Source organism: Hippoglossus hippoglossus, chromosome 11 (assembly GCF_009819705.1).
Source record: "Hippoglossus hippoglossus isolate fHipHip1 chromosome 11, fHipHip1.pri, whole genome shotgun sequence".
NCBI classification, from domain to species: Eukaryota; Metazoa; Chordata; class Actinopteri; order Pleuronectiformes; family Pleuronectidae; genus Hippoglossus; species Hippoglossus hippoglossus.
This window is the reverse complement of record NC_047161.1, coordinates 11486832-11507384: the sequence shown is the minus strand read 5'-3', so window position 1 is coordinate 11507384 and position 20553 is coordinate 11486832. Positions and strand designations below refer to the sequence as shown.

The 20553-nt window shown below is 42.9% G+C and overlaps 1 protein-coding gene across 3 annotated transcripts; it reads right to left on the bottom strand.

Annotated features, from left to right (window-relative positions):
• Positions 1-182: 182 nt before the first annotated feature.
• fam126a (family with sequence similarity 126 member A) lies at positions 183-19840 on the bottom strand. Of its 3 annotated transcripts, XM_034600006.1 has the most exons (12): positions 19666-19840; positions 11556-11637; positions 10866-10967; positions 10426-10605; positions 9395-9475; positions 9190-9305; positions 8221-8316; positions 7284-7400; positions 6919-7006; positions 5348-5510; positions 3758-4101; positions 183-2393 (listed from the first exon to the last, which is right to left on the bottom strand). In XM_034600006.1, exons 2-11 carry the CDS (start codon positions 11604-11606, stop codon positions 3803-3805), a joined length of 1293 nt encoding a protein of 430 aa, XP_034455897.1. In that variant the 5' UTR covers positions 11607-11637; positions 19666-19840; the 3' UTR covers positions 183-2393; positions 3758-3802. The 3 variants fall into 3 exon arrangements, with proteins under 3 accessions (XP_034455897.1, XP_034455895.1, XP_034455896.1); XM_034600004.1 differs by lacking the exon at positions 3758-4101 and having other exon boundaries at positions 19666-19833; XM_034600005.1 differs by lacking the exons at positions 3758-4101; positions 19666-19840 and adding an exon at positions 16301-16431.
• Positions 19841-20553: the final 713 nt, after the last annotated feature.

Here is a 20553-nt window from a genome sequence, read left to right as displayed (position 1 = left end):
TTTCCTTGCCTTTCATTTCTTGATATACTGTAAATTTTACAGATAGCAGATAGGTTCAGGGTAAAAAATAAATATGCCTATATGTTAAGAACCTGAAAATGATGTGTGACGTCTGGATTTGTAACTGCAATGCTTGGTGATGGCCCCTGGCAGACGAAGAAAAATAAGTGCGAGCACACACGTGAAATATAGAAACACTTTATTCCCAGACGTTGTGGCAGTTGAGTTATGTCAGACAAATGAAAGGCCAATATAAAGAAACTGCAGTACAAGAGCTTACCCATTCACATTCTAGAAACTCCAGAACAGAAACACGATGATTGTTAGTGTCCCACCAAGCAATGGACACTTGACAGCTCTGGTACACAGACGACAGAATACAGTTTTGCTTGAGGGTGGCGGGCAGCATGGATGTTTGATTCAGGACACCAAACGAAGGCGATTGGTAGAGTTTCATTCCTTTTCTTTTGGTACGAGAGAAGTGGTGAAAAACAAGGTAGGACACAGGAAACACATCACCAAAGTATGACCAACATCTGGAATGCTGGGTAGATCTGAAGTGAGGGAAGATGCCTTGTTGCCCCGAAACTGCCCCCCGCCCCCAAAACAAAAATGTCCCACTGCAGAAAGCACAGGTTCCATTACAGTTTTAAATGAGCCAACACAACTTCACTCTGATGAATCAAATTATTTTATATCTCTGCAGATAGGTTGAGTGTTGGGTTTTAATATTTTCTGGATCTTTAAGATGCGAACAGAGCAACAAAGCATCTCTTTTTCTATTCCTCTCACAGGGAAACGCCACAGGTGAGAGTCACACCTCTTTTTGTTCATAAGAAAATACCAAAGTTGAAAACACTCTGTCAAGTGCAAAATTCAATACTTAACAAGCCACACACACATCATCCCCCCCACTTGAAAAACATCCTCGTCATTCATCAGAAGTTGGATTTTTATTGTTCAAGTACACAGCAAGTCAGGAAGGTGCTAGAGGAACCAGAGGGAAGGACACAAATATTGCTTCTCCATAACGATGAGAATACTGTGCAAGTGTAAACATGAAGAACCCATTCTTATCACACTAGTTTGATTATCTAGTGATGGAACTTTCTTTTAAGAAGCACAGCTGAAACTGTTGACCAAAATAGAGGCGGGGAACAGAGGGAGCTTGGGTGGTCTTCCCAAAAATAAGGGAAACCACTGAACAGGAGAAATTTGTATTGCTATGGAAGAGGATACGTTTTTTATAAGAAGTAGAAACACTTGTTTCCGATCGGAGAATCATACCTTAATCACTGTATCAATCAGCAGCCTTTTATTCTAAAAACATATATACACATACATACTGTACAGTACACACACTCAAGCATACACACACATACTCAACATCTTCCCTCTGACAAACCTGGGCAGGTTCAGGATGGATGTATGGAAAAGCCATGCAGGGCAACAAATGCCAATTAAAATACTTTCCCACACAGTTTTTAGTAACGAGTTTTAGGTGCAACCCTTTCCCAACAGGCTGCTCTGCAGGGGAGTGCAGTTCTGTACTGGAAAAAACGTCACAGCAAAGTGCACTGTGGAAGTGGTATCGCGGACATCCCGCCTACATCAGACCCAGACGAGTCGACCTCGCTGAAGGAGGGGAGCGGAGGGAGATGATGGTGCTCTGGATGTCTGAGCGAGACAGCAGGCTGGTTTACACCACACAGAATCAGAGACGTTAAAGTGGAGCAATAGAGGAAAACAGTGGGAGTGTTTGATCATTTGTGTTTGTCTTTGTGGTTCTTTTGCAGTTGGCATGGCTTGGAGTTCCAGGTCACAGGTACAGGGTCCCAGGATCACAGGCGAGGGTTCATGTCGACAGGATTCTTAAAGGGTTCAGAGGTCAGTGCCAAGGTGCACGCTGATGCTGGGAGAGCGCTGCGTGTGGTTTGGCATTGGACTCAAGTACCCTAGCCCTTCCTCCTGCAGGATGCAGGAGTAGCGACCAGCGTCAGAGGTGTTGTGGTTGCTGGAGGGAGGGGCATTGCCGCTGGCCACCTGCTCGAAGGAGCGGGAGAAGACGGCGCTGGCAGTGCGCGTCAGGCTGGTGAGAGCTCCCGCTTTGGGCACTGATTGGCTGGATGTGAGCGTCAGTCGCTTGAAAGACAGCTCTGTGTTCTCACTGGCAGCCCGGCCTGTTGTTAGAGGCCCCGCCTCCTTGTCCTTGCTGTTGCGACCGCCGAGACGACACTTCTTCATGGCCTTGGCGCCCAGGTTCAACGTTGTGATGCTGTTGCTGATAGTGATGGTGGGTGGAGTCATGTCAGGCCCGACCCCACCTGGCCACACCCCTTCATCCACCTCTGAAATGTCCATCAGCTCATCCGGGGAACCCAGATCCACTGCGTCTGTGAGACGGACAGACGGACGGACACAAAACAGGCAATAAAAATGAAAAACAGGAACAGACGGAAATATAATTATCTCATCTGTCATCCAGCCCCAAAGATCCGATCCAATCAAATCATGATTCAGATTACACTGTTTAAAATTATATATGCACTATTTTGTATCAAAGTATGGCTGGATGACAGGGGAGCTCTTTTACTGTCCAGCAGGTGGCGCCTTCACAATGTAACCTCAGCTATCAGCCACATCTTGCCACCCCAGAAGAGACAATGTAAGATCCAGTCCAGCAAAAGTTACAATAACCAGAAGCATCCGAGAGAATCAGTGATTTATTGTCAGAGGAGAGGACAGTGTCTGAGAGCATCAGCTTGGGAAAGACCACAGAGGGAAAGTAAAAGAAGGTAAAACAGAGACACAAACAAGTGCACCTGAAACACTTACCTCTTCACAAACTCTACAGACACACACATAAATGGGTTTCCTGCTTTCTTCAGGGCGCGCATCCACGCCCATCTGAATAGCCAACCACCCCCATTATGCACAAATACACCCTTCTGATTTGATCTATCTTTGTAACAGAACACCAGTAAACACACTGATAGACAGGTCCTATACTTTTCTTTTCACGGTCAGATTGAGCCTGTTCAGACCAGGGCAGGAGTCACTGGATTCAAGTTTACATTTTATAATGTGACAAGCTTTTGCGTCAAATAATTCAGGACCTGCATATCACTCCTTGGTTTCTGGCTACCGGTCGGAAGGAAGTGATCTGTCTCCAGGTGCAACCCAGGAGTGATGTGTCGAGGCGTACCACGTGTGCTCTAAGGGCCAAGTGATAACCCAATAAAACCCAGGTGTCAGATCTTTTAACCGTGTTGTAAGATCATAGGCTCCTGGTGCTGCTAACAGAGATATACAGGTTTTCTGATTCAAGGTCATGAGGCCTTTCCGTTATCAGAGACCTCAGGCTGTCGAATTTATTGCAAAATGTTCATAAACCTCCTTTTTTACCTGCAGTTTATGTTCCTTGTTTAACTGATGTTCTGCTTTTAATAGTAGCCTTAAACTCGCATTTTTATTATAAGATTCAGCCAAGTATATTTCATTATTATGCATTTTTTTTAGGTTATTGATCCGTTATTCTGTTAGATGTTAAATAATTAGATTTTAGGGAATCTCAGCAGGAGGTCTTCGTGAGGAAGCTATAGCCACAAAGGAGAGAGTGAATGAATGAATGACATCGAATAGACAGATGAGAGGAATAGTGCAGTTAGGTGAAGAGAAGGTGATGGAGCCCAGTGCAAAAAAAAGGTGAAGGGGCAAGTCATCATGCAGGTTCAGACAACGCCTGCACACACGTTACCTAGGTTACCCCAGGAGTGGGGCAGGGGGAAGGAGGGGCAGGACCTTAGTACTGACTCCTCCCTGTGGAGGCCGTCCCAGAACCCTCATTCTCCACCAATCGCCTCACAGACTTCTGCCTCCTGACCTCCTGACCCCGTGTGCCGGAGTCGTGACCTCGGGGGTCCACGCTGACCTCGGAGGTGGTGCTCATAATGTCGCCATCGGGCCCAGTGCGACCGTCAGGGCGCTGCCTTAGGGAGTCTCCGTTGGCCATTCTCTCGCCGCCCACGCCTGTCACACTGATCTCGGGGATGGCAACACCCCCAAGCGCAGCCTCACTGTCTACACTCACCTCCTGGGACTCTGGTGGTGGGGGAGTATGGATGGGTAATGGAAGAATACATAGACACATATATAAACACACACAAACACACACACACACACACACACACACACACACACACACAGACACACAGTCGGACAGAAACACACATCATGCACACATACATGAAAAACAAAAAGACGGCCATGTGCACAGGCACACATGACCACATTAACACAAGACACACAGAGGTAATTAATGTAATGACAGAAAAAAATAAAGACAAAAATCATAGTGATCAGAACATAACATGGTCAAAATACATGCTACATGGAGATGAAAATGAAAACAGTATCTGAATGGAATCACACTTCCTACTCTGTCACCCCTCACCTCTACTTGAATTAATATCTAATAGCCTTTTCTTCCATCATCTGCTTATAACAAAAGTGTTATGCAGCTCTGATAGGGGCACTAATGAACGGGATCCATGAGATGAAAAGGGGGAGTTAGGTTGGAGATAAAAACCCACTCATTAAACAAGCTGAAAGCTGTAATTTACCGGTTTTATCTGCACTCTGAGAAATTGTGACTCTTAATTCTAAACATACAGACCCTCTTGTTTTTTGCTCTTTGAAGTCAATGATAACGTTTCTTCTGTTCTACAGTTATTTAAATATTATATTTTCTTTGTCATAGAGTTCAAACAACACAAGACACAACATGTTCAGTATAAAAGTGTGTACTGCACACTGCAGCTCATCTGTGTAGAATACTATTCATACGCTACTTACTCTCTGTTTTCGTCTATTCTTCTTTTTTATCTTTCAAACTTGGTTCATGTGCTGTGTTGAATCTGTCTCGTCCTTGTCCTTTTTTCACTTGTCCTCAAACTGCGAATGCTCATCTGTCTCTGTACTGCCTCCAACTTCTACTTCAACTTCAACTTGAATTAGAGGGGTCCTAATAAAGTTGACAGCACCGACTAGCAAGCTTAGTAAAGGCAAACTATGGAGTGAAAGACAACACTTGAACACAATGACTTCAGGCCGGTGAAATGATGTGATGAAATGAAGTGATCTAAACCTCTTGCTCTCTCCTTTGGCTTGGACTTTTCTTCAGTCAAACAATTCTCTTCCTTTTCTTACCCGATTAAAATATGACCAAAAAAAATGTTTACAGAAAATGTGAAATGTGTGCGTGAGCTCCTCTCATCTGCGAGTAAACTGAGCTTCAACAGATACGTCCCTACATAATCTCGCCTTGCTTTTTGTATATGTGTCTCACCGTGTCTCTTCCAGCGGTGTCCCCTGATAGAGAGGGAGGTGACAGCATTTCTGGAGATCCTGGAGGAGGTTGGAGTGATCTCCACCTGGATACTTCGTGCACCCTCCTTGTTGTTGCTCTTCAGTGCAGCACCGTGCATCGACGACTTGATGGCATTGCCCACCTGAGAGCAAGGAGAAGCACAAACAATGTTAAAAGTGGCCAGTTATGCTAATTTCACATTTGTGGACTCAAACACTTCACCCGCCCCTCCATCGGCATAGCGGTGAGTCGAAGATGAGTGCATTTTCATTTTTCGGTGAACTATCCCTTTAAACATTTACAATACCCAAGTAGACTGTGCTTGGAGCTGATAATGTAAAAGCGGATGTAGGAAAACATTTTTTGTAAACCTGGTATTGAGTGCAGTCTGACACTTGAGAGATGCAGTGGCAGTTTTATGCAGTTGTTCTCATTAAGGGCCACTGCTCATTACCAACTTTCTGAAATCATTATTTTAAAAAGGTCTTACAAGGAACTTCATTTCCATTGATTTTAGCGTGCAGCTCCATGTCATCCATTCATAGTATATTTAAATATAAGGGTTTTTCAAAATGGGATCATTTCTGTGTTGGAATTTTTTCACACTTCACCATCAGCTGCTGCATATTAGTATGAAATTTCAATACCATATATTTCATCTTGCTTAAACAAAAGTGTCTGTTCACAGATTTGCCGGCTGGGCCCTTGCAACAGTGAAAACATATAATAGCTGTGGGGCGCAACCTAACAGAGTTACGCCAACTAGTGAAATAAGATCAACAAAAAGGCTTAGCTCTATATAACACTATTTCATAAGTTGTGATAATAACCTCGCTGGACATTCTCGAGCGGCACCAATGATCATGTAACAGTTGATAGCGTAACATGAGGTAGACAGCATCATAATCACCACACAATATGTCTTTTGTCTGTGCGGCTGTAACTTATGGTCTCATGACGGAAACAACGTAGTTATGCTAAGCTAGCAGCCACCTGGTGCGTTCCACTGCAAAAAAAAACAAACACACTGGACAAAAGTGAAATGTGAACCCTTCTGCACTAGTCTATTTATAGTCATGGCATTTATCCAAAAATCTGTTTTATTTCATAGAATTTTTTTTTTTTTTTCATGATTGTGAATCAAAGGGTCGAGTATTTTGATGGTTATGGAGGGGTACACCTTGACTTGTGTAGTAATACTGTGAGCTCAGGTTCAATCCTCTACTCCCTGGGCCTCAAGGATTACAGCTTAACAGAGCAGAGAGGAAAGCATGTAAATAATCTAGTGGGATTACACTGCGCTCGCAGTCTCTGACACACACACAATACAGCATAGTGTGCTGGGCATGAATCAAAACCCCAGGCCAGCATGTGCATCTAAATCACATCACACACAACACACAACACACACACACACACACACACACACACACACACACACACACACACACACACACACACACACACACACACACACACACACACACACACACACACACACACACACAACAAAGTGTGTGATAGTAGCAGAACATTTTTACTGCACCTACCAGTAGAGCCTCAGGGAACAACTCTAGCTGGGCTCGATACAGAACGTCATCCAGTGATTTGGATCCCAGTTCAACTTCCCCATTACAGCTACACATGGGCACAAACACACACAAGTAATATTGTTAGACACTGACTGAGACAGCAGGCACCAGTCAAAATGAAGAGTGTGCAGCCTCAACTACTGTTTCAATCTAACCTCTTTTGAACAGGTACACACAATAAGAAAAACAAACAAACACTGCCACAGAGACAGGGCACATGGACAAGATGTTGTTGCATTACAGAGACTTGAAGAAACGTAAGACATGGAAGGTTAAAAGTTGAACAGTGTTGGTTGTGTATGAAGGCATGAGTGTGCACTCACAAAGCGTAGTGTATGCCTGTGATGAGCTGAACCAGGAACTCCGACGTGACTGTCAGCCGCGTGCTAATACCTTTGTAGCGCCGCATCTGTTGCCGTGGATAACCGCATATACACACCCTGGAGGACGACCAAAAAAAACAAACAAAACAATAGAGAAGCTTGTATAAGTGAAACAGGGAAGCATCAAACAGGAAAAAAAACACACCACGGAGGCACTTGGCTCCCCCGCCATTACAGCAATTTACTTCCCCCTGCGGCTGCAATGAATATAAAACTCAATAATGAGAAAATAATAGCGGATTATAAACAAGCGGGCACACAAACAAACACACACACACAGATAAACAGATACACACTCAAGTTGGTATTATACAAGTTAAACAAAGAGGATACAATTAAAACTGAGGCAGCACCTGAACATTTGAAGTTATAGAAGCTGCTATATACTACATGTAGCTGATACACAGGAAACTGTTGAGGGGAAATCATAGCCACTGACTTCTGTTTAGCTCAGATGCAGTTGGCAGATTACCAAAATCACAGAGCTGGGGTGTGTATACATCACAGCTCTTTGCAGAATAGCTGTACCTTGGCTCTCACTGGCAGCCAAGTCTATAAGAGGATCAGATAAGCAAGTGCTTGCAAAACTGTGTGTGTGTGTGTGTGTGTGTGTGTGTGTGTGTGTGTGTGTGTGTGTGTGTGTGTGTGTGTGTGTGTGTGTGTGTGTGTGTGTGTGTGTGTGTGTGTGTGTGTGTGTGTGTGTGTGTGTGTGTGTGTGTGTGTGTAACTTCTGTCTTTAAAAACATCAGCAAACAAGAAAGTGACACAAAGGTCACATACCATGGAATGAGAGTGTGTGTTTGTTTGCAGATATTAAGTCCTTGAGTCCTAATGAAAAAGTGACCCCTCTGATAAGTTGAGGCCATGTGTGTTTTACCTGGAGCTGAGCTGGCAGAGGGACTGCAGGGAGATGGGGGTCATGTAGCTGAGAGAAGCGTTGTAGCACAGCAGCAGGAAGGTCAGCACATCAAACCTAAACAACACAATCACACACTTAAAATCTCTCCACCAGTCATCCAGTTATGCTGCCAACAATACTTTAGATATAAATAACCCCACCCCGGGAAAAAAAATAACAAAGAGACTCAAATATTATCTCTGCACGATCTTAAAAAACATCCAGACCTGTTTTCGTCACAGAAATCTTACAGCTGAAGATAAAAAATTGATCGCCTATTTTTAGTCGGTCTAAAACAGAATAAGAAAATAGTATTCAGACCTCCATAGTTCAGCTACAGTGCAGCCTCATTACATGAATTTAAGAAAGCCTAACAGAGATCTAACAACTATAAATGCAACAAAGCAAAGACAACTGCCACAGGCCATTACTGACGCGATCACATCATACGGTAAATAATTGGCTAAACTCACCATAACCATAAAAACCTGATAGTGAGGATAAGAGTCACCGACCGTCATGAGACAAGACTTCAATCAACCACATTAACTGTGGTTGTTTCTTCTAAAGTTAATTATTCATTCAAAATTAATGAGGGATTCATGGCTCAGTGTATCTGCTTATAACTGCAATAAAACAGCATCTGGACTAAGAAGTATCACCAAGTCCTTGTGCTCAAGCTTTACAAATTGGCAGAAAACAAGCAGTTTGACAAGTACACGTGGGAGGAAGCTGTGTTTGTAAGATTTCTGCATTCTTCAGCATCTCCGTCAGACATGTTTTTCTATTTTAGTGGTCTGCTTGGTATTTGCAGCCACATCTAAGCCAGTCTGCCTGTTTAGAATGTTGCCAATCCACCCATTTCAAAACCAGCACAATTTTCTCCCTGCCGACACGTAGCCACTTGCCCTGAAAACTTTACATAAGTGCGCCCATCATGCCTCTTACCTGTTCTGTGCTGTGAAGATCTCCCTCTGCAGGTGTGGCCCGCTGTACACCACCCTGCTCAGCCCGTGATTGGCAAGAGCCCCTTCTGTAAGAGCAATGGAGCCAATGGCTGAAGGCTAGAGGTGGACAAAAAAAAAGTGGTTACACTTAACAATTGTGCAAAAGCTAATTAAAAGATCAGTGGGCATTTGTGTGTGTTGTTCACCTCGTGGTACACTGAGGGCTTGGAGAGGGAAGGGACCGTGAAAGACAACACTTTACTCTGTCCATCTTTATCAACTATTTCCTGTGAAAGAAAAAGAGGACGACAAAGAAAAATGTTTCAGTGAGCAAGAAAAACTAAAGTGTGCCCTGAACCTCTGAAGCTCTGAAGAGCATGTGCTTATCTCTTCAAGCACCCTCATGTGTTGTATGTGGCCATTTGTGTGTGGACCTCAGGGTCTGCGCTTCCCCACTCAGTCTGCTGGTGCGTGTGTGTATGATATTTGTGTGTGTGTGTTGAGTGAAAAACACAAGCACAAAACCCCAGGGTTTTGGTGTCCCCTGTGTGCATGTTAATGTCAAATAGATTAATGGGAGCCAGCCAGTGTGTTGACTGACAGCTGACCTATTCTGCTATTCAGAGAGGAAGTTAGAGGACACTGCACTTTGCTGATAGAACATCCACTGCTGAAATGGATGAAAATGGGACTCAACACACTTTAATAATTACTAGGGCTGCCATCTCTTTGTATAGGTTGCTTCTTGCAGATGTCCTAAAGCTTTCCGCAAATTGTTTGCAAAATCATAGTTTCAATTCCTCCCTTTCTAACCCGTATTTCCTCTCACTGTCCATATATAGCTGTGTAACAAGGCAGAAACACCGGAATGTAATCGTTTAAACAAATGATGCAGATCACATAAATAGCTTTGTGGCTAAGTCCCTGCTTCTGAAACTGCATGATTACATTTACTAATGATCATGGTTATTTCTAGTGTTTTTCTTTACTTAGCACACTGAAAACATTTTATTGTTAATAACAAGAACTGCTGTCCTCTAGCATCAGCTCTGATATGAATATTGTAAATGTAACACACACACACACACACACACACACACACACACACACACACACACACACACACACACACACACACACACACACACACACACACACACACACACACACACACACACACACACACACACACACACACACACACACACACACACACACACACACCTCTCTCCCCTACCAGGTTATAAATGCCCAGCAGCAGGGCCTCGATGCAGCCGGAGTTGTGGGGGTCTCTGGCTGCGCTGACGGACAGGAGGCTCCACAGGAGCTCTGGCAGGAACTGTAGCGTGAAACGCTGCAGCTGCGGTTCACCACTCCGATAAAACTCAAACAACTGGTGACACACTGGCTCCAGCAACTGGGGAGGAAAGACGACCCAAAAAGGTAACATCGCATCAGTCTACAAAATTACACAGATTACAATTTCTACTGCAACTCCAATCAATTTTGTATTTGACATTAATGGTTCCTCAAAAATGTCAGGATGGAAAACATTGTGTTGGACAGTGAGACAGATTCATAAACCAAAAAGGACAAAAAGAACACAATTTAATCAGGAGTGTGTAAAATATACTCAAAGATATTGGTGAAAGGTTAGCTTATAGTGAGTGTACATACATCGCTGTAGTTCTCTCTGATGACCTTGTAGAGTGCAGGAACCAGGGAACCTTTCTCTCTCAGAGAGGCAGCGTAGGTGGACACGGCACTGTCAGGGAGGGTCTGAAACACACACAAATATTTGAAATTTGATACACACCTGATTTGAGTTTCAACAGTATAAAAAAAAAAAACGTGATAACCGTGATCTGTTCAAACTTGGCATTAGTTTTGCTTGATTCACATCAAGTCCAGGATACTAAGATATCAACTTAAGGTATCTGCCTAAGAGTAGGACTGCTGGTGAATGCCACAAATAAACATACTTGAGAGTAAGCAATATAGAAACACACAGTGTCTACTTTAAATGCAGGCCGAATGCTCCACAATGACAGAGAACAATAATGTCTAAAGAAGCTGCATTTAGAGCTCAGCTTCACTGACAACAGATCACTCATCATACGTTCAAACAGGAAAATCTCCTTTATTATGACTACACTTCAGCGAGCCTGGTGAGTATCGGTGAGTGCTTATGTTTGAGTAGGAGTGTGCATTTTTCTGGGATAGGAAGCAGCAGTAAAGCGACTATGTGCGTGTGAAAGACATTCTGCCAATGATTAGAGGCAGCAGCAGAGATCATACTGCATACTGATCATGAGTACACAGTTTTACACACATAAGCACACACAGACACACACAATGAATCAGTACCTTAAATTCTGACAGCCAGTCCTCCACTACTCCTTGGTCCATAGCCAACATGTTCCCTCATCTGAAGTGGAGTCACCTCTACCTGAGAAAGAAAAAGTGTGTTAAAACACAGTTCACTTAATTATTGACACATAGAAAAAATAAAGTGCAATTTCACCCTCCCCTCTCGCACACAAGCATTTACAGCTTGAACAAGGCTCCTTCCATGTTTGTTAGCTTTCCATTATTTTGGGACCTGATAAAAATGTTATATCAAACAATCCCATGGCAGTGGTTAAATGTAACTGTATACGCTCCAGGCATCAAGTCAATACTTAAAGAAGCACAAGTCTCCCCTTCCCCCTCACTCTCCTCCTGTTTCCCTATCACAGACACACACCTCTGCAGCGAGTACCTAACCTATTCTCAACTCAGGCTGGCAAATCGAAAAATCACCCACACAGAGACTCCCGGCTGATTTCACTGATGAGAAAACAAGACTGTGGCACAGCAGAATTTAGATGCTTGTTGAATAGGCTGTGCTGTTCCGACGTCTTCAAACAAAGACAGACAGGAAGACAGGCTCATAACTGCTTTAGCTTTAGTCGATGTGAAATGATCTTCCTTTATCCCTGTTTTTGTTATTTCTGATGTCAATTGCCATCCATCCCCAGGACTGATGCTGTCTGCCTCCTCTCCTTCATCTTCTACACACTCTACTGCACTACACTCCAAAGGACGCTCCAATATTACTCCATCTTCTCTTACATATTCTGTGGTCAATTAATGCCATTACTGCAGGATTTATTAATGAGGCTATTAACCAGGCCTGTGTGTATGTGTGCTAAATCATTCATAAGTTCACATTGTTGCAATTATAAAAGACATACAAATATGGTGATGAGTCCAAAACTTCTTGAAAGTTTCTTTGTATTAAAGGTTTAGTATCCAAGTAAATTTGAATTTATGTCCCTTAATGTTTTAATTTGATTGCTATTATCCCTTTCTGAAGCACTTTGTAACTATGTTGAGAAAAGTGCTATACAAATATAGCTTATTAGAGTATTAGTATTTTATACAATCATACAATCTGGTGAAGATATGAGAATAGTTTTGATACATTTTGATAAACAGTAACGTAAATTATGAAAATGATATGATAAAATTATGTAATCCAACAATAAAAGTCACCCCTTATTACAAATTGAGTTAATCAACAAAATCGATTGAAAATTGAATTTTGATGAACAAAAAAAACATATAGATTTGATTGGGTGTTCAACAACAGCAGTTATATGAGGCTGTAAGGAAAACTACACTGTAAGATGAATAAAAGTTGAGGTCCAAACAATGGTTGTTTTCATCATCACCAATACCTGTTAGTGACAGTAGATGAAAAGTCAAAAGGATTTATCCACATCGGAACTATAAATATCTCAACAAATCTTAAAATTCTGAATCTAATTCAGTTTGGTCTGAAGAGGTCAACTGCCTGATCACCAAACAGACAACACAACAACAAACAAACAACATCAACATACCTAGAGCTGCTAGCCTGGCGAAACTGGCCCAGGTAAACTAAGGACAACATTCAATTCGATATTCAAAAGATTAAACAAATAACTGATGAATAAAGTAGCGTCTTTCAGTATACTGAGGTCAAATTGACTCTGTTTGCAACAGACTGACCATAGACCTACAGAATGCTTTCTGCACGAAGACACCATCCCTTTGCATGACTGATGAATTATCCACGAACAGTCTTTTTTCCCTGCAGGGTGTGTCGTGTCTGTGCCGGCGCTCTGAAACTGAGAGTACAAGGCTAAATTGGAAGTTGAATGCAGTAACGAACTCCATGTTTAGTGTGTCTAGCAACAAAAGCTGAAAAAAACAGTGAGGGAGGAACAAGTCCTTCTATGTGCACACTTTTCAAGCAGAAACATGTGCTCCCATTGGGGCTGAAGATGGCTTAAATCCACCTATTAAAACTCTTCCAATACCAGCATGTTGCTTGCTGGATGGATGGATGGCGCGCACGCACGCACGCACGCACGCACGCGCGCGCAAACACAAACACAAAGGTTTGCATCCTTTCATTGTGAACAGTATTAAACACAGTAAACAAAACATCATGCACATATATTTACATGTCCACATGTATTCATATCATATCCATATATCTATACACACAAACAAACAAACACACACAGACACACACAGACACACAAGCCTCTTCCCATCTTTCCTGCCGGGTAATCAGACGTTCACACATCCAAATGATTTATTTCACACGATTTTGTTGCATGGTCTCTCAACAGCAGCCAGGTGTCTATTTATGGACTGTACCAATGACAGGAATGACAGGGGGAGGGGAGCCAGTGACTCATGAAATGGGTAAGGATTATAAAGTGGAATAGCCACCATTTAGAGAAATTGGTCCATTGTGACGTTCTGTCGTACTGCTCTTTCATGCTCGTGAAGACAACAAGGAGGACAGCAAAATCTAAAGCCAGCATGTGCATTTTAAGGGGAGGTTTACTGAATAAAAAAAACAATAAAAGGCTGTGATTAGCCTGGATGAGTCAGTCTTGTAAGGGGATGGGTTCTCCTCCTACATAGTCACATTTAACCCATCAGCTCTGCCCACGCTGGCGTCTGGGGCATGTCATCAATATTAGATCCCAGAGGACCAAATCAGCAGCCGACTGTAACGCTACCAGCCATACCCGTGTGAAATATTTGGAGATATATTTTGTTTTAAAAATTAGGTTTATACATGCAGAGGGTGGGAAAAAATTATGATTAAAAGCAACCTTTTGACACTGTGAGCTGTTATGGTGGTTAAAAAAGCAACATAACAGCACACCTGGTAGAGCTGCTGCCCCATGAGGCTATAAGTCTCTGCAGTGGCCCGGGTTCGATTCCAGCCAGTGGCCCGTAGCTGCATGTCATCCCCCATTCACCACTAAAAACTGTCTCTCTGTCCTATCAAATAGGAGGAATAATAGAAGGTCATAAGACTTACAAGGCCATAAAAAACAACAATAGAGAAGTAGTGGCTAATTTATTGCCTTACCTGGATTGTACCATACAGTTATTTTTCACCAGGTAAATGTGAATTTAACTAATTGGAAACCTTGTTTAATTTGAAAGATAATGTGATTTGCTATGTTACCATCCATAGACAATTATCGATATTAAATTACTTACTGTGCAGTTTTTAACCACTATTAACCCCATAGAGCAGTGGGTGATGTACTTATATGCACATGTGGCTGAAGCAATACATTTCTGCCACTGACGCACTGAGCAACAAGTAATGATAATACAGAAATGGAGCAATGTGCCCAAAATGTGATGAAGATGATGGCCAGCAACATTGTGGGTGTGAGCAATAAAGGTTTTAAAATGTTTTTGTTTTTTAAATTAAAAATCAGTTTTACATTTGAATGTTATTCTCTAAAGATTATTTTTTCAAAGAGCAAAGCAATGATTCTGTCTAAAAATGTATTATAATGTCTGAAAAGAAAGTGGCAACAGCACATAAAACCCTGTCTCTAAAATGTCTTGGCTCTATTGACAGACTGCAGACAGACACAAGCAACTGGTGGAGAAAAATATAGAAAACTAATTTCCCTGGGATTATACGAAAGAGCATAATTATGGTATTTGGCAGTTGTTTATCTTCTGTTAGACTGGCTAACTTGTTAGCCGTCTCTGTCATTAAAGACGGATCATTGCAGAAATCAATATAAGCCTGAGAGAGCACAAACGCAGCAGCTGGTCGACTGCTTCTGTGCAGCTCAACCACATTAACAGCGGAAACACACACATACATGAATAAACCAGTGTTAGGGATAAGTGGCTGAGCAGGCTCGACAGGCACAAGTAACAAACCAGTGAGGTGGTTAACATGTAGATGATAAATGGAGGAGAGGGACAGGTAGGATGCACCAGAGGATGAATAAAACCGAGATCAATGGTTCAATGAATAGAGGCTGGAATAAATGGAGAGATGCGGGATAAAAGGAATGTGTAACGACCCAAAGGATGAATAACTCGAGGGAGGAGAGACGGATGGGTCGATAAATAAGGAGGGTTCATTTGTTTCTATCTGCTCTGCCCCTGGAAACCTCCCAGGCTCTGAGAAACACGGACGATCAGTAACGATAATGAAACACACGCCTTGGTGTGATCTGAGCAAGTTGGAGAAGTGAGTCTAACCAATGTTTTTATGAGCCTAGCTGAGTTTTTCCAACAATGCAAAGTCCAACTTCTTGCCGAGGAGTGACGACAGAGGTGTCATGCAAGTGTGTGTGCGTGTCATGCAAGTGTGTTTATTCAATGTCTGGTTTGACAAAACCTGTTCCTGTGAGCTAGCTAAAGTTGACAACTCATTCCTTCTGAATTTACACCCACGCCTGTCACTCGCTCACACACACACACACACACACACACACACACACACACACACACACACACACACACACACACACACACACACACACACACACACACACACACACACACACACACACACACACACACACACACACACACACACACACACGACTGGCGGTCTTACAAGCTTATTTTTCTCCAACAACGACATGTCTAAACGTGCATATCCTTACAGAGTTACAGCAAAAAACCTGAGGCAAACACACAATACAACACCGATGCCTTCACATGGATTACTATGAAAACAACAAGACTATCGTCACACAGAACTTCCTTCACCGCTCAGAGGACTAGTGAGAACATACCTGTCGGGAGAAGGCCGGTGGAGAGAGACTTGAAGCAAGTCCAAGATCAAATGAATTAAGAGAGGGACAGCCACACACATACACATACACACCCCTCCCTGCTGATTACCTCACTTCCTATTACACATATTCTTTGGAACCTTCTTTTTTCAGGAAGTGAGTGGGCCAATAACAATGAAGGCTTGAATGTGGGAGGGAATAAAAGGGGAGAGAAAGATGAAGTGGGTGGTTTTAGAGCAATGGAGCTAACCCCAGCTGCTTTTTCCTGTGGTGCAGGATACAAGCCACACACACACACACACACACAAACACTACTGGTTAGTCTGATTACAGACAGAGATTGGGGACCGTAAAACAGATCAAATATGCTGAAATGAACCTATAGTAATCAATGGGTTATAGCCCTGGACAAACATGTTCACTATTAGCGGTTTCAACTCTAGTAGTAACTGTTAAACCAGTCAAACCAATGTCAAAACCAGTAACTTTCAGGGTTCCCCTACGTTCACTTCCCCCGCTGCTAAAAAGGAATCTCTAAAGTAGCCAGTTGTCAACTGTCAACAGGTTCCGCAGGTGACTACATGCATCCTTCAACATGATACAAAAGCAGTAAGTGAACTATTTTGAGGAGGTGCGTGGTGTCCACATAAAGGTGGAGGAAGGGTTATGTAAGTGTGATAATAAAGGATAGAGACATGACCTCCAGGTTCAGTTCGGCGACCCTGCAAAGAGCTAGCACAGTGTTTTTGTAGCTATTTTTTCTCAAATTTATAGCAAATCTTTCTCATGCCGTGAGTTGTTATCTTCTTTAGTTACACTGGCCTGCCATGGGGTGGACCCTGTTACTGCCTGTTAATGTCACTGTCTCCCATCTTACTCTCCCCTCAGGTCTTCTTCAATAGCAAGTCGCTTATAGCTTGGAGGATGAGGAGAGGGGTTCTTCTCTTCTGCCTCTGTTTTCTTTCATATTCACGTGCACACAGAGATTTATATAGCAGAGGACTGCCTGCAACTAAGCAGACATGACAGCCGAGTCTGGTTTGTGTGTGTGGTTTTTGCTGCTGAAAGACAGAGAGAACTGACAGAGAGGAATCCTCTTATAGCAGCCTACGCTTTCTTCTGCGTTGCCTCTAAGCCAGTGATGCATCTTCAGCCCTCCTCTCGTCCATCCAATTCCCTGTCTTGCTGCAGCGAATGAACCTGAAGAGACCGACGATTAACAATACAGATTGTTCAATGTTATCACTTTCATCTGCCCTGTTTTCTCTCCTTTTGTCTCTGTATCAGGGCAAGCAGCTATACTTGTCATAATTCGATAGCTCTCTCATTATTTATCCATGTTCAGGCTTACAATTTCACATTCAATTACCACTTTTGGCACAATTTTTCATTGGCCTAAATGTATGCCAAAGCATCTTGTGTTATTCATGCCTAGAGAATTATACTTTTGCTGTATACATTAAGATACATTTGTGCTATACTGTGTTTGTGTAAGCAGGGGCAAGTATTTAAACAGTTTTCATTGCTCAAATGGCTCATGAAACTGCAGACATGGGTGACTCCAGCTATGATGCAGAATGACAGCAGAGCCAGTGCGATCTTCATTCTCCATGACCTGGCAGGCTTTACTGTCAAACCGCATTTAAGAGGCCCGAGATACAGGCAGCCATGGATGGCACACGTAAACAAGCCTGTGCATAATTTGTATGTGTGCACTTACACACATCCACACCCTAATGACAACACTTTTAACAGTACAGGTTCCCTCACCCAGCAAACCCGTCTATCCCTTATGACAAAGGCAAACAAAAGCACGGATATACAGCATGTATAACAAAGGTCAGCCAACGAATCAAGGCAATAATAGTATCTTAATTAAACAATAACTGGGGCACCACCAGAAGTTCTGCCTTTGTGAAGGACACACAGATCAAAACAATACTAGTTTGATAACATGTACAGTAGTAAAGGAGTTAATTTCACTCAGCAAGACTGCTACTGGGCTCTTAGGCAAGGCTTCACACCAGCCCCCCTCATACAGGAAACCCCTGAACTTGCTGAGTGGTACAGAGGAAAGCTGCATCACATGATGGTATTTAGAAAAATCTTAACAACGCATTATCTAAAATACCATTCTGCTTTTCACACACACACACACACACACACACACACACACACACACACACACACACACACACACACACACACACACACACACACACACACACACACACACACACACACACACACACACACACACACACACACACACACACACACACACACTATCCCTTACCTTAACCATGACCAATTCATGCCTAACCCTTACCTTAACGTAACCGTACTTTACAACTTACCCTTAACAAGGATCTCAGAAATTAAGCTTTGGTCCCCCTGAGGTCTACTGGTCCTGACAAGGTCAATGTTTATATCAGAAAACACACGTACACACACACACACACCTTTACAAGCATCTTCACACAGTCCTGAAAGACAGAGACAGACAGACAAGACAAACACACACAAATTATCGCAGTTATTCTTGTTAGGACTTTGCATTGACTTCCATTCACTGTGGACAGCCGTATCCCTAACCTACACCCATTCATAACCATAACCTTCCCACAATTCACATGTCCCCCCCACCCAACCTTAGCCAGGACATCAGAAATTATGTTTTGCCTCATTAGAACTGGGCTTTGGTCCCCATAGCTGGAGTCTACTGGTCCTCAGAAGGTCTATGTTTATAGGTGTATACCAGAAAAGGTCTTATAGAGGTCACACACACACACACACACACACACACACACACACACACACACACACACACACACACACACACACACACACACACACACACACACACACACACACACACACACACACACACACACACACACACACACACCTGTTCCACTGGATAAGGGTACAAAGTCTCAATGACAGATGTGAGCACCACAGCAAATGGTTGCTATGGAAAGCTCGTTAACTTGTGTAGTGACGTCTTCCCAACAGCTGTTTGACATAACATTAAACGGCTACTTTAACTAATAACGTGTCCTTTATGTGCTGCTGCTTCTGCTGCTGCTGCTGCTGCTGCTAACCGGTTAGTTTGACACAGTGGCAACCGCTAACACAGCTGGAAATTCAGTCTCAACACGCCGCTAATTCAATGGCAAACGTTAGCTTAACTAGTTAACCGGCACCAGAGAGTGTAAATTAATCCCGCGCCCTCACACACACGCTCTGTCTCGGCTTTGCTGAATGACTCTGAGCTGTCACCGCGGTTGCCCACAGATTAGCTAGTTAGCTAGCTCGGCTAAGGCGCGACAACAAGTAAACCGGGGGGAACGGCGTTTACTTACGGGCATGCTATCTGTTAATCCCCCGGTGCCGCAGACCTCTGTGGTTCCGACAAGACGGGAGAACGGCGATCACTCCGCTACTCCATAAATCTCCTCAACAATACAACAACATCAGCTCCTTCCATCTTCTTCACTTTCTCCGCTCAGACTACCTTCGGCGGGGTCTCCTCGGAGTGACGGAACACTTCGGCCAATCGGGGAGCAGTTAACAATGTCGTTGCCGCGCCCCCTCCGAGTGCAAGAACCAATCATATCGTAGTATTCGCTGCATGTGAATACTTTCCACGATCACGGTAGGTTGTAGCTGTCAGTCGTTGCTCTTTGACAGCAGAGCGAGCTGCTAAAATGATGTTAATGAACCACATGAATAAGCCTTTTATTTATTTATAGTGGGAATATGATACTATTGTTAGAATATATCTTTCAGAATATTAATTGCACTTTAATGATATCTACTCATTAGTCATTTGCCTTTGATTATATTGCAGTATATTCACATTTTGATTATGTAATTTTAATTTCAGCTTTAACTCTCAATATATTAATATGAAACAAAATGTATTCTTTGATGGGATTACAAAATAATTTCTTTGCCCACCACATCCCGCACACTTCACACGTCAAGGCAAAAGCAACCCTTAGATAAATAATGCATGAACACTTGACAATGACCTCCGGGAACAATGAATTTTCCAAAATTAATTATCAAAAGGGCATGTGTGTGTGGCCATGTGTTTGTTTGCTTCCACAATAGCAGAGGCCGGAAAGCTGCAGATTCCAATCAGTGGATAAATACAACGAGGCTTTTCGTGGATTATAGGCATCAAATCTGCTCTGTCTGAATGTTGCAATAGCAAAATGATACAACAGCCACAGCAAACATCAGGC